A 15,489-nucleotide genomic window follows, 5' to 3' on the forward strand; every position below is an offset into this window, starting at 1 on the left:
TATGCTACATGACACCACAGAGAAGCTGTTAGTAAAGCAGATTGAGACCACATCCACAAGTGCCATTTTCACGTGAAAACTCTGCTTTCAGTTTCCAAACATCATCATTTTCTAAAGTGTGCAGTAAAAGAGAGAGTTTTCAAAAGTCTTCATTTTTGGTAGATCAAAACAATGTTCTATAGTGGATTATAGGTGTAAATGTAGCAAAATCAATGTGTTTTCAAATTAAAACGCATTTGTGTGGACATGGCCTGAGAAACATAGTTTCTCCTCTTTAAATAGACTTCATCATATATTTCATATAAAACAAATGTAAACAAGGCTGTGAGGAAAAAGTAGGTAAGTCATACTGTCTTAAGGACCTAAGCAATGCTTAATTTTCACATCCCATGTTTTTGAATTTCTGTCCACTGAAAATTTATGGAAAGACACATTTTTGAATATTCTGCCTGAGGAATGATTGGTGCCCAGATGCACCACAGTATGACACATATTGGGCTTCATTCATGCAACATGAGTGGGAGAAATATCTGTGTAAACTGTTCGTAAAACTGTTCTTACATAATTGTCACATTCGATTTTGTGTCAAATTAAACATGGTGTCTACTCTGATTAAAGCCTTTTGACAACTTTTTGTGTGGGAGAATTTTTCATAAAAGACTGGGTTGGTGAGAGAGACAAAGGTTATACCCTGAGGTAAGGCAGCCTGTAGGAAATAGCAAAGATAGGCATCACCATCTTGGAGAAAACAACAATGGAATGTCAAAGGTATTCAAGTAATCTTAGTAGCTAAAAACTGGTATTACACAGTGAGAATGCTTTAATTTTTAATCTTTAAAGATAGAGATCATGAGTCACCATCAGGGATTCATACTGCTCCCTACTAATGAGCCCTTCACTGGCTTCCCAAAATTATTTGCCACTTGTATTCACCCTCTACGGATCATATAGTATTTTCAAACTCCAGCATTATCAGATCACCCAATTAACCTGAACGAGAATAAAAATTCGTGACTCCTTCCCCCCACCTCAACAAATAATGCCAAAGGCCATGAATGAAGGGTAAGATTGATTCAATTTTTAAAGTGGAACAACACAACTGGCCTTTTCCACACTTCTAAAAATGGTCTCGGACTCATATATACCCTCATGGTCATGCACCTCAATTGTTCTTTGACCAAAGAATTGTCCATCTATAAATGGCCTTTAATTATGATTACATCACAATGGCTAAAAAAGACATGTAACATTTAAATCCAGGAGAATGGGAAAAAGATTCATTGTGGAATATTTAGAGTTCAAAAAAGCTAAAGTCAGTCAAATGTGAACTTATACGCATTAAAGCAGGAGCGAGCAATTGTTAGAGCCAAGAAAGTGCCTTGGAACAGTAAACACATGACAAACCACAAGCTGATATCAGCACCAACATTAAAGCTGATTTAATCTAAACAAATTTTTTTAACATCATTGGATGCATCTGGAATAGGGTTATAATAAAATATTCATGTACATATACAGTATAAAGGAGGGAGGGAGAGAGGGAGGGATGGATGGATAGATACAGATATATAGTATAGTATATACAGTGAATGTGTTTCGCTACTAACACATGAAAACAATGAAGAAACATGGAGTGTGGCTCATCCAGTTACAATTTAGAGGCTGTTTTGAGTCTTTTTTTTTCTCTCCCCAATTTGGAATGCCCAATTCCCAATGCGCTCTAAGTCCTCGTGGTGGCTATTGACTCACCTCAATCCAGGTGACGGAGGACAAATCTCAGTTGCCTTGTTGAGCACGTTACCGCGGATACCTAGTGCATGTGGAGGCTTCACGCTATTCTCCGCGACATCCACGCACAACTCACCACGCGCCCCAACGAGAGCGAGAACCTCATTATGGTGACCACGAAGAGGATAACCCAACATGACTCTACCCACCCTAGCAACCGGGCCAATTAGTTGCCTAGAAAGCCTGACTGGAGTCACTCAGCACGCCCTGGTTTAAACTTCTTTACTTGCTGAGCCACCCAGGCCCCCGAGTCTTTATATATAATGAAAAGTTGTTTTGGGCTATTAAGACTATTAATAATTTGTAATGAATAATCTTATCTTTTGGCTTTCCTCCAAGTTCAAAAATAAAAAGAGAAAATAATTAAATGAGGAAAGCATACCTTTCATTGGTGAAGTATTTAATTCACTGTATTATCCAAAAAGAGGCATTACCACATGGAAAGTTTTCCAATTAATTTCCAGCAGTTATAACTATATTGTGATGTATCCCATTTTTGTGATTTAAAATAACTCCTACCCTGCATAATGTGTATAAAAGTGTATGGCTTTGGTCATAAATCCAACCCTATTCTGGGCGTAATATTTCAAAAATGTTGCATATTTGGTTGCCATATTTGTGTGTTGCTTGCATAATCATATATATAGTAAGAAACCTCCAGCCGTGCATAGATTTTAGTGTGTGGATTACAGAATGAGCTTCTTATATTGAATAATTTCATGAGCTTGCGGAATATGTGGGTGTGATGACAGAAAGGAGAGCTGGTAAAGATGAAAGCAGGAGGAGAGAAAGATACCCAAAGTACTGCTTAGAATGCAGATTAAAAAAAAAAAAAGAGGTTTGGAAGGAGTAAAAGAGGGATAGAGAGACAGCAGAATTGTGTGTGAAGGGTACCAAGGGTAGTATTGTTAACAAAAACAAAGACAAAAAAAGTTTAAAAAACATTTTCGTAATTAAGATAAAACTATAAATGTGCAATAGAATATAAACAAAAACTCAATTACATAGAAAATGACTTTAGTTTTTGTATTTTCAATCAGTGTTGGGAGGTCTGATTTAATTAATCTCCCAAGCCTAAGAGCCATCATATAACTGACATGAAAAGCAACAAACCACAATTTGCTTGTCACATTTTTGTGTCGTCACTGGTAGACGGAACAATTTTTGTGTTGTGTAATAAGGATTAAACTGAAAACTAATACTGAAACATGAAAAATATTTAACAAAAAATAAAACTAGTGAAATTTTCCAAACTGTAGTAACTCTGAAGGATACTCACACTGGTGACTCGACGATAGATTTGAGCGGGGTTCTGACACTCAGAGTACGGGTACTCAGAGGTAGCCATCTCTAGCATGCACATTCCGAAGGCGTACACATCCACGGACTCATCGTACTTTTCCTCGTACATCTCAGGCGCCATGAACTCTGGGGTACCTTAAATCAAAAGAACCATTCAGAACTCTCAGTTCCTGAGATCTCTACTCACCCCAGCAGGGCCGGGGAGAGGAAGGGAGAGAAGAGGAGGAGAACTGCTCTGGTGCTCCATAACCGCCCTGAGAGGAGAGAAAGAGGGGGAGCAAAAGATATGGAGAAAAGGAAAAATAAAAAACAAAAATAAAACAAAAAACAGAGGAAGGGGGAAGACTGGTCTCAGTTATTTAGCAGTGAAATAATCCACAGTTTTTCTCTGCAAGGCCTTTAGATTTTATATTTAGATGGGTCGGACTAGTGCACAAAGCAGCCAGGCATGATCTTGCCACTGGAATTTCAATGCAGTGACTGCAAACAGTGGGTTGTTTTAAGGCAGACTCACATGTATTGGTGCAGTGAAGATTACTTTAAGAGCTGAATGTGATGGGTTTTTCAAAACCATGTTTATCTTTACAACACGTTGAATGCGAACTGGACAGCGGTAGGCGACTAGCAATGGAACTTGATCTATGTCAACAGCACAGTTAAGGAAAACACATAACCAACTCACCTTTCTACAAGCCTGTTCTAAGAGAAGGTTAAGCAGGTTACAGCACAGAGCAAGCCCATAGCTAGTGAGTAAAGAGTCATGTTGTGCACTAGCTTGTGTAAAAAAGGCCTCGCACAGAAAAACATGCTAAAAAATAGATTCATATATGAAATATTTCCTTTTTGGGGTAGGTTGCTTGTTGACTTACCACTTATTCGAGAGCCATTTTTTTTTTAGCATACTTACTGTCTGAACTGCAGGACATTAAATAATCCATACAGTGGAGTGAGACCAGCTGAGATTAAAGCCCTACAGTTTAAGGGAAACAATTCTCAAAAACCGGAAACAATTAAAACAAAAAAAGGAAATTTAAATTTGGAGGAAACAGAGAAAAGGGATCCAGAAAGAAATTTATCACAATAGCTAAACCATCTGAAAAGAGGGGAAACAAAAATCTGATGAGGTGATCAGGAATACCTTAGGAAAAATGTGTTAGACATTATTGACAGCAAGAGAATCTCGAGGATTTTAATAAAAACAGATCACAGGTTCCAAGACAAAATGTAATTCCATTAATGCTGCATGTGAAAAATCCTCCTGTAGCTGACTCACTAACAAAGCGTTATATCCAATGTGGGGCTTCACTGGTATTCTTAAAGCCCTAAAATACACTTAGGTTTATGGAAACTTAAAGTGTTTTCACCTGTTGCATTTATGTGCCAATTAGTTGTTAGCTGCTCTGGTTACTGGTTTCAGGTGGGGAAACAGCAGGACTCTAAAGGTGTTCCCCAAGTTTATAAAAAGTTCTCTGGTTTTACCCCGTCTCCACCCTAAATTAAATCGGAGCCCTTGGCTGCCTTGAAAACTGTGGTCTAAGGTGAAATGTGTAGTTTAGACTCACAGCTAAAGCATGCCTTAAATATCTGAGCATGACTGATTGTAAAGTACATGTCCCAAGCCCCACCTTCCTAATTTCACCTGATAAATGCATCATCAAAAAGACAAGCAGTGACAAGAAACATATTTTTGATTGTATACACTATGGTGAATTGACTTGGAAGGTGGGAAAATAAAAATAAATAAAAAAAAGAGTGAGTTGGGTCATACCTATGACACTCTTAGCGAATGAGGAACGCTTGAGGGTGGCCAAGCCGAGATCACCGATCTTAACAGAGCCAGTGGGACCGGTGATAAAGATGTTGTCGCATTTAAGGTCCCGGTGGATGATGGGAGGGCCCCTGGTGTGCAGGAAGTGCAGGCCTTTCAGGATCTGTCGGCACCAACTCCGTAAAACCTTTATCTTCATCACCTTGAACCGCTTCAGATACCTGAGCGCAAAGAGATTAGTAAAGATTAGACTGCGCCATTAAGAGAGCAACATTGAGGACTTATCGCCATTTTTCTTCATTAACTGTTTAACTTTGTAATTCAATCAATCAACCTTGATGGTTTGTTCAAGGCCTTGATGGAGTAACAACAAACAGTTGTAACAATGGGAGAGGAAAGAGGTGTCTATGGTTTGGCTTAGAGGTCCAATCCTGGATAGATGATTTCAACCATTTTTGGATATATTGACTGAAACCAGAGAGCGAATTTATGAGTATAAAAACAACAGAATGAGGTGTCAGTTCAGTCTATATCAGAAAGATTGCATGATGATGGGTCTGAGGCAGTAACCAAAAATATGGTTGCGTTAAGCAGTTTTGTGTTACAAAGAATAGTTGTGCTCTCTTCTAACAGATAAAGTAAGCTCCGGGTAAGTGAGAGTTCAACGGCATGTGATGAGGGTGGTATACCCCAGCACTTTCATTAGCTTAGCTTGCCCTAATCAAATCTTTTGGAGTAAAGCCATAGCCAGGCTTTAGCCTTGTAATCCTCATTACAACAATCTACTCAGTTGAGGCACCAAGACAGGGGTAGCTGGGTACCCATTATACCATAATGCCCTAGGCGAGATGGAAGATGTGCACAAGACCACATGGAAAACAAAAACATGAACTCATACAGTATACAGCTCATGGCAAAGAAGCAAAATTGACTCATTGTAATGGGATGTGACTTCTACTTTAGTCCGGTGGACTTTGTCAGCTCCTCTCAGCCACCTAACTTGTTTGTCTTGATGAGAATCAAAGAAGACAGTGCTATCCTGAAGAAACAATGGTTTACAGAGAAGGTTACCATCTGGATGACCATAGATGTGACTGGCATGCACTTAGAAGTTGAATTCGAGTTTCCTGTATTTCTACCATTTGTGCGTGCAAAAATAATAATAATAATAATTCACCTCTTCTTAACAGATAACAAAAGTGGTTGAATAATCTTGGTTCATCAAGAAAAACATCCTTAGGCTTGGGCTGGGTTTTGCAGATGAATGGTAGCCCGGCTGTGCAACAGAGATATAGTCTTGTGTTTTTTTGTGTAAACAGATTAGCTGTGTAGTTTGAAGCTTAGAAAGAGCTATGAGTCTCACTTCGCCCAACGGGAGGAGATGGGTGGTGGTGCAGGGCGGCTTTGATGGAGTGTGGCAGCTGACTGACAGGTTGGAACAGAGCCAAGGGTAAGTCCCAGGGCGATATGCGAGAGTGCAACAAAGCCTGATTCAAAACTCTCTCATCACTCAACACACCCCACGGTTCCAAGAGGGCCCCAACAGCCTGTTCTTTAGCTATACCAACAACTCTCTCTACAATTTTCATAACAAGAAACACTCTTAATTTAAAATAGTCAACCTCAAAAGGAGTCTTTGAGCAGAAACAAAATACATAAGCAAATACACAATAAATGACAACAAAAGCTAATTTTTCTGTTGGATAACCATAAGCATAACTGAAAAAACCTGCAACACTTTTATATGATATTTATTGTTTATTATTGCATGGTAATGAAAACAATAATTAGGCATGGCCTGGCTCAGTCTCTGGGATGCTGCATTTCTACCTGTCCTCTTAAACACTGTTTATCTTTGTGGTGGAGGACCATTCATGCAAAACACCACACATTGCTTACATGCCAGTGGCCGATGAACACAAAGCAATTCTGACAAAGCCACCGTTTCTCATTCTTCCTTTTCTCGCTCATCTCCCCGTGTTTCCTGCTCTTACTCTCTCTTCTGGCAGTTATGGTGGTGTTACTGTTGTTGTGAGCTTTGTGACAGAAGATTATTTGTGTGTGACTGAGCCTCTTTGGATGACAAATCTTGGTGAGGGCTCATGCTTTTAGTAGGTGTGCCCCGGGCGACTTCAACAAACCCATGACCACAAATGATAACAATCAAAATTCATAATATTTTCCCATCTTAAAAGGCCCAACCCAGATTTGTCCAATAAACAATATGTCCGTATACCGCCGTTTCGCTTATACATTATCTGTGTGAGGTCTTATTGTGCACCATTTATCAGTTTTTTGGTCCAATATTGTTTTTCTACAATTATTCATCAAAATGAAATAACTTCGTAAGCCTTCCCTTCTGATGTAATCAGAGGCTTGAGGGTGGGTAAAATAATTTAAACCAGTAAATATAACTTTTATAATAGAACTTGATAAAATCAAGTCCCACCATTATTTTTTGCAGAAAATTCCATTTCATTCGCATAAACGTCACATTACAAAAAAGTTAATGCATTGTGAGTGCAGATGTTGCCTAAACTCTCCATATTGTCAGTATGTTTGTCTATGTGGGTGTGAGTGTGTCAGAACCCACACATCCACAGGAGGGGGCAACTGTTCCAGTGAGTGTACTCACTGCAGTTCCAGCATCTGGTCAGGGGTAGGACTCATTCTGCATGTCTCACATGAAGGTGACATGACACTCTTACCCTGCGATCACTCTGGTAACAGTTCTAACTCAGTTGTTCTATTGTGACTGTGTGTTTTGAAACAGATAATCACAGCCGCTGTGGATGGTCTGCTGATGGTTAATGGGTATTGTGAAAAGCATGTTTGAAAGGGAGCTCTGTTGTTGCATTTGTATCATGTACCACAATACAATTTTCACAACTGTAGAAAATGTGAACATCAAAAAAATGACAAAAGAAACAAAAGAAAAAATATTGGGTAACATTTTACATATCAAGTGTCCTTGTTACACATACTGTGTGAAATGACACCATAATTATTATTGTAATAATGATACTGGTTTCCCAAAGCTTTCGTAGAATTAATTTGTTTATTTGCAATCATTTAAAATGGATTTTCTTTAAATCATTTCATTGAGATGTAACGAAATATTTCAGAACTGAGCATAACTCTTACTTATACTTTATTAACTACAGAAATTTCCATGACAATTACATTTCCAAGCCTGGAAACCACAAATGTTCTTCATGACCGTGGAAACCCAGACAATTAACAGTGAGTAATTACAAGCAAGCACCTCAACCAAATTTTTACATATCAAGTATAAGTACTTAATTTTTATTTCACAATACTTAATTATGTAAAAACAGTGACAAGAACACTGTAATGTAAAGTGTGACCAAATCTCATAACACATGATACTGGGCTTTCGATAATATGATACCAGACTGGTGTGAATGTTCTTTACTCACGTTTTTAGGGTACCTGACGTCATGAGTTCCGTCACCAGCACAATGCACTTGCGTCCTTTGGACGGCGACTCCCACGAGTCATAGAAACGCACAATGTTTGGATGCTGCAGCCCTTTCAACATGCCTGCCTCCTCTTTAAACCGCTGACGCTCTGATTTCGACAACTTTCGGTCCTGTAAGGACAAGAAGAGGAAAAATACAAAGACTTTTAGTCACTTACATCATTTAAATGAATTGAATTGAATGGAATCCATATTTCACAGCAATTTATTGGATTTTAATAGGTTCAGGACTGATTACACCGAGAAGTTAGTGTGGCATTAGTATTAAAGATGTGCTTTAAATTTGCTCTAATGACTTCATGTAAACCACAGTGGCTCACGGGCGAGGGGGTCCACTCAACTTTAAAAAATGGAATGCGATGCCAGATTCCTGCTGGACCATCCAAAAGCGTCCCCATAGACAAAGCATAAAGCAAAGAAGACAAAGACTTATCAACTTGAAAAGAAAGAGAGAGGTCCCCTTATCCTACTCTTAATCCCAGTACAGACCACACACACACACACACACACACACACACACACACACACACACAATGCACTTATAAAGGCCAATTTATACTTCTGTGTCGAACCTACGACGTAGGCTCCGCAAAGCTGCATGTGGTGCTTTGCATTTATAGTTCTGTGTTGGTGTGTCTGTGTCGTTCTGTGAGTACACAGCCAAAATGCTATTGCACTGAGAGAAAATGCATTAATTTCTAAAATAACTATACACTTCAACTTCACTTCAAGGCAAATGCAATTCTTGGATTCAAAAGTATTTATTGAATTACTGTAGCATTAAAAACGAGTTCAGGGGGCTTGGGTAGCTCAGCAAATATTGACGCTTACTACCACACCTAGAGTTGTGAGTTCGAATCCAGTGTGTGCTGAGTGACTCCAGCCAGGTCTCCTAAGTAACCAAATTGGCCCGGTTGCTAGGGAGGGTTGAGTCCCATGGGGTAACCTCCTCGTGGTCGCGATTAGTGGTTCTCGCTCTCAGTGGGGCGTGTGGTAAATTGTGCGTGCATCGCGGAGAGTAGCATGAGCCTCCACACGCGGAGTCTCCGTGGTATCATGCACAACGAGCCACGTGATAAGATGCGTGGATTGACCGTCTCAGAAGCGGAGTCAACTGAGACTTGTCCTCCACCACCCGGATTGAGGTGAGTAACCATGCCACCACGAGGACCTACTAAGAAGTGGGAATTGGGCATGCCAAATTGGGAGAAAAGGGGATTTAAAAAAAAAAAAAAAAAAAAAAAAAACACTATGTTGAGATTTAGGTACATTTTATTTATTTTATTATTCAGTACATATTTATTACACATCTGCCATGCAGAGCATATACTGTATTGTATTTGAGTCACTTAAATAATAATAAATAAATATTATGGCATACTTTGATGCTCCGTGCTGGAAACCCACACCCCCATCAAATTAATTAATAACTACTCACTTGACCAACACAAAATGGGTGTTGTTTTAAAGCTTAAAAGCTGGATTTAAAAAACAAAATAACCAATTCTGAACAGGTACTTTTTAAGAAGTGTAGCGTTTTCAATATTTGTCTTTGTCGTGTTTCGCTTGTAACTCCTTTAAAATTAAACAAAAAAACAGCAGATGTGCCCGATGATTCTCCTGAGTCAAAATACAATCTGACGTGATAACCGATAAGTGTATACGATGCATGGATTTTAAAATAGTCTTAGAGAAAATACGTCGCTTCCTCAGATATCTTATTTTTCATGCTGGGGGATGGTCTTTGCTACAAAGGGAACCTATCACAGCTGTTGTGGTCTGAGTTGACACGGCACAGAGTTATATTTTTGAAGAGGTGCACATCAGTCTAGGGCGTAGGCTACACCGTAACAGCAGTAGCTACGCATTGTCTATGGCGTTCGACGAAGAATTATAAATCAGCCTTAAGATAACAAAACAGCAAAATCTCGGTGCAACTGCAATTCAATGTGACCAGTCATGGAAAACAACAGTACATAATCTCCCCCAACTGTCTAACCTACCCCCAAAAAACCTCTCTGATATTTTATCCAAGGAGCTTGACCTGTCCAATCAAAATGTGTCAGAACAGCAGTAGTTTTTGGGTTGAATGCACACCCCTGTGCATGATGGTATTCACTGTTATGCGAGTCACGGCGTATACGTTATGCCATATTTCTTTTCCGGTCAGGCGAGTCTTTATCAGCAGTTTAAACGGTATGCACAAGCCTGATCGTTAATCACTATTATTACTGCTCCAGCAACCGACAGTTGCAGTTTAAATTCATCTGGCACTTTGTGGAAAGATAAAAAGATGGGCCTTCTTTTCTGTGGCCTACTTTTATACGGCCCCTGGCCTAAATCATATGCATTATGTGACTGCTAATTCCATTCTGTGAAAGAGTTATGTGCTGTCCTGTATATCTGGCAGCAAAATGCATTGTGCATGTTATAAAAACTAAATTTCTGTGCATGTGAACATCTATAGATTCACTGACTATCAGCAGCCAGTCTACTAGGTATCAGTTTCACTGTCTGGGCATTGATGTGCTGCTTTTCTAGAATGCTGACAGCAGCATTCTATCGTCACATTAATGCAGACACTGTCATTCATTTCCCAAATGCACTAACAACTGTACTAGCAGCAGGCATCTGCAACCCATTAAGTACCACTAATCCCAAAGGACAGTAGAGAGAGAGAGAGAGAGAGAGAGAGAGAGAGAGACAAACAAATGGAGATTCAGCCTTAGATTGGGGGAAAAAGAGTGTAAACACTATTGACTGGTCTAAGTGCAATGGGAGTAGAAAGGAAGCATGAAAGGGAAGGTAAATCAAATTGTGAAAAACATGGTCGAACTTGGAAGTCTACCTCAGGTTACAGGAGAGAGTAAAAAGCAAGGGCACTCAGAATTTAAGGAATATTCCAGGTTCAATACAAGATAAGCTCAATCGACCGCATTTGTTGCAGAATGTTGATTACCACAAAAAATTTATTTCGACTTGTCGCTCCTTTTCTTTAAAAATAAAAAACAAAAATCTGGGTTAGTGAGGCACTTACGATAGAAGTAAATTGGGCCAATCTGTAATTGCTCCAGAATTCGCTTTTTCAAAAGTATAGCTAAAAGACAAACAATATGCATGTAAGCGTAATAAAATCACTAACAAATCTTTTTGTGTAAAGTTATTACATTTTACAACTTTCTTGGCATGACGACGTAACACCATAAACCCTAAAATTACCAAAAAATAACGCTTTAAATAACTTAGTTCAACTAATATGTTTTAACAGAATTAAGAAGTACTTTTATAAAATTATATGCTTCACATTTCTGCCTTTAAACCCTCTAAATATTTTCTCATTCACTTCCATTGTAAGTGCCTCACTGTAAACTACATTTTTGCTTTTTTTTTTTTTTTTTTTTTATAGAGAAAAGGAGGGAGTCGACGAAATATTTTTTTATAGTTATCAACATTATGCCACATTAAGGCTGGGAAAACATTTTTATTCTGTTACAAATCGCGATTCTTGAGCCAAACGATTCTAAAATCGTCTCCCTGATTAAAAATATTTTTTTTATTTAATAAAAAAAACTACATGTTTATCTTAACACTACAATGATTAATAGATAAATATAGGAAGCTATATTTGTGCAGAGTTCCGCACTAACAGGTTTTCTCTCTTAGAAATTTTGTCTCTTTAATTCTTTACATTTGTCCTTTAATGCGTCGCTGCTACAGCCATCATGCACCGTTTGTTCGCGTGGGACGTCAAAATCCTCTGCTGTGATCAATGTTCCTGTTATGCATAATCCAAAAGTTTATTTGAGAGGTGTTGTGGAGGATATTTGTCAGAAGTCATTCTGCAGATTCTGTCTGACACTGCTTTAATAAATAGTTTAGCTGTAAAAAGGCTTATCAAATGGTTGGATGGCGTAAACTATATCTCTCGCCACCGCAGTATCTATAATCTAACAGCCAGGGTAGTCATGCGCAATTTTGCACATTAATCCGCCACTGTCGACTTGAAATGCCAGCTAGACACAAAGACGCGTGCTTGAGGAAACACACCTGAAGTTAATTTGCGCTCTGGCGCCAACACGTGCAACGCTACCGTGTCTCACGGAACACGCGCAAATGGGGAGTTCTTACCTTTTTTTTCTCTGTCAATCATCTGGGAGCAGTTTGTAAGAAAAGTGTTGTCTATGAGAATGCTGCATAGAATCTTAGAATGCATATTCAAATAACATGCAAAGACACTGGGACTACAGGTGAATTGTCATTGTGTCGTAATTCAGTACAGCCCCAGAAATGGTTCTTGAACAAGTTAACTCTTTAGCCCCCATTTGTAATTTTGTATGTTACAAAATTATCATTATGATAATATTAATAGCCTATGGTAATATATGTTGTATTTTATATTCTAAAATAACAAAATTAGTTTGATAAGTTAAAATGATATATTGTATATATTTATTTGTTGAATACAAATGGTTCCTTTGCACTAAATAGTCGCATAGCTGACTGGTCGATTGGCTTATTTTTAAACGTGTGCTCCGTTACTCCTTTTACACTGAAATGGACAATTAATCAAATTAAAATCGTGACATGTCCTAGTGTGATTTTTTTTTAAATCGCTGAATGCTGCAATCTAGTGTGGATGAGCTGTGTACTGTATAAATCCTACCGCTCGTACACTGGAAACTCCACAGACATTGAGAATCATTCATGTTGTATCAGATGAGAAAGCAGGGCACCAATACACTGTAAAGCGTGTATTACAAGTAGACTATATATTTATATAATTAAATCACAGCATTTGCGCTTTAAATTTTAACTAAACTTTATTTATATAGCATTTAAAACAACAGAGTTGACCAAAGTGCTTCAGAGTAATACAATTTAAAACATACCATTTAAAAATGAACATATGCACAAACACCAGTAATCTAAAATACAATACTCCAAAACTTTGTCCTACATTTTATTTGTCAGCCTCAAAGCCCAGCGTAAAGAGATGAGATTTCATCTCACTGGGCTGTGTCACCAACTGTTTATCCGGAAAAGTGAAGTTTCCAGAATAAAAGCACGATTCATAATAAAAGCTAGATGCCCGAAATTGAAGAAATTGTGACAGAAATATATTACAACTGTATAGTAAAATGAAGCAGTAGTAATAATAATAATAATAATAATAATAATTATTATTATTAAGCAATATATCACAAGCAAGACTGCTATTAAATAAAAGTTTGGCCTCAAAATGCAATGACCTATTGAAAAGTTCTATTTTCACTTGTTAAAAGTTGTAAGAATTAATTAATTAGGCACCATTTTGATGATGAAATTAAATTAAACTTTAAAACATGGAGTTCTGGAAAATAAAAAGAATTATTAAAAGAATTATTAAATTATTAAAAATAACTAAACTGGTGTGTTCAATAGCACATTTTTGCTGTGGTACTGAAATTGGTATCGAGAACCGTGACATTTCACTGGTATCGGTACCGACTACTGAAATTTTGGTACTGTGACAACACAAGCCTACATTAGTAATTTTAAGTTTCAAATTCTTTCAAAAACCTATAAATCTTTCAAACGGTAGTACGTGGGTGTAAAAAAAAAAAAAAAAGGGCAAATATGACACCCCCCCCCCCCCACCAACTATTCGCTAACTCGCAGGCAAACACATCAGCTTTTATCTCTAGCTATGCTTAGCCAGTCATGTGACCTTGTGCATAGACAGTTCAGTGAACAATCAGCTGTTTACCCTTGCCTGTCGCACACACACACACACAAAAAAAATACTGGGTCTACACTTCTGCCCTGGCATGAGCTAAACACGGCTGCGCTGCCCCCAGTCTGTAAACAACCCAGAAAATACTGCAGTAACCAGATACAGCAGTGAACCTTTCTAGAAAACTAGCCCGTGCTGTTTTTTTATTTCCTGAGAAAATAAACCTCATGCTAATACAATAATGATAATGGACACTATTCCAACTCTAAATTCCTGAAATCAAATTAACACAGAGCTTCTCTGTTTTTCTCAAAGGCTGAGCCTTTTTTACAGTAGTGCATTTCCACTGAGGTTTCATTCTAAAGAGTGCTGGCACAGATAGTGTTTGGACCCCCAAGCAGCATCTAGCAAAGTGAACGGCTTTTATTTCCAGTGTCAATTCATACAGGAGGCTATCATCTGGTAGCATTTCAAAAGTTGTGTGGGTAGGGTGCACACATAATAACAGACAGCCTCAAATACCTAAGCCCCTAGATGTGGTGGGAATTGCAATAAAGCAGTGACCACATCACTGACAAAACGAACAATAAAAACAAAATAAATTTCATTTTGATCATTGGACCAAATCTGCAGAGGAGGCTGAGACAGAGTCAGCTGGGAGTCACCTCTGAATAACAGCACATCTGAATAACCCCCGAGATTTGAATGTTTTAAAAAGGCAAATAAAACGGATTGGCATGACTCATGCTAGCGGGGTTGCACAGCATTCTCGTAGGCAATGCCAGTGGGGAATGAAGCAAATGGCAGATCAAAGCTCCAAGAGATAAGAGAGCTGGCTTCAGTGCATTTGCACACGCACCTCAACAATTAGGAGATAAAAGGGGCTGCCTGAATTTTGAGACAATTAACACGTGTGCTACGGGTCAGGCAATAGTTTGGTCCACTGTCTGATAGACTAGAAAAGATCAGTAGCCTATGTCTTTACAAGAAAAAATGTCTTTGATGTATTATATTTTTCAAATATTTTTGATACGGTATGTTTCAGTATTTTGCTTCTGAGGAAGCAATTTAAATCTTACAAAAGGGAATGGGACCTGTCAGGTGTTTGAAGGCAAATTTGTCCTACTTTGCAACTGTGAACATGCTGGTTCACAAGTGAGGCAAAGAGTAATATTTGTAATATTTGAATTCTTAATTTGGCATAATGATGATCATTGGTCATTATGGGAATATCAGCATTGACCAATAACATGCGAGTTCTCCTTTGTGTAATTTCCCAAATCTACCAGTAGACTTATCAAAAGGTAATAAATGGAAGGTTAATGGATAACACTATTTTAAATATATTTTGTAAGTGAATTGTGAGTAAATATTGTGTAAAAGTGGTTTTATACAATAATTAGGCTACTCAAAATG

At 38.2% G+C, this 15,489-nt stretch overlaps 1 protein-coding gene across 11 annotated transcripts in view; it reads right to left on the bottom strand.

The window, feature by feature from the left end:
- LOC127436648 (serine/threonine-protein kinase WNK1-like) overlaps positions 1 to 15,489 on the bottom strand; it is a 91,784-nt gene that overhangs the window by 38,766 nt on the left and 37,529 nt on the right. For all 11 annotated transcript variants that reach the window (XM_051690912.1, XM_051690922.1, XM_051690911.1 and 8 more), the window contains exons 3-5: positions 8,299 to 8,471; positions 4,859 to 5,079; positions 3,068 to 3,225 (exon numbers count right to left, since the gene is read on the bottom strand). In XM_051690912.1, the coding sequence (XP_051546872.1) occupies positions 3,068 to 3,225; positions 4,859 to 5,079; positions 8,299 to 8,471 (552 nt within the window). The remainder of the gene's footprint in view (positions 1 to 3,067; positions 3,226 to 4,858; positions 5,080 to 8,298; positions 8,472 to 15,489) is intronic.

This window comes from Myxocyprinus asiaticus, chromosome 47 (assembly GCF_019703515.2).
Source record: "Myxocyprinus asiaticus isolate MX2 ecotype Aquarium Trade chromosome 47, UBuf_Myxa_2, whole genome shotgun sequence".
In the NCBI taxonomy this organism is placed as follows: Eukaryota; Metazoa; Chordata; class Actinopteri; order Cypriniformes; family Catostomidae; genus Myxocyprinus; species Myxocyprinus asiaticus.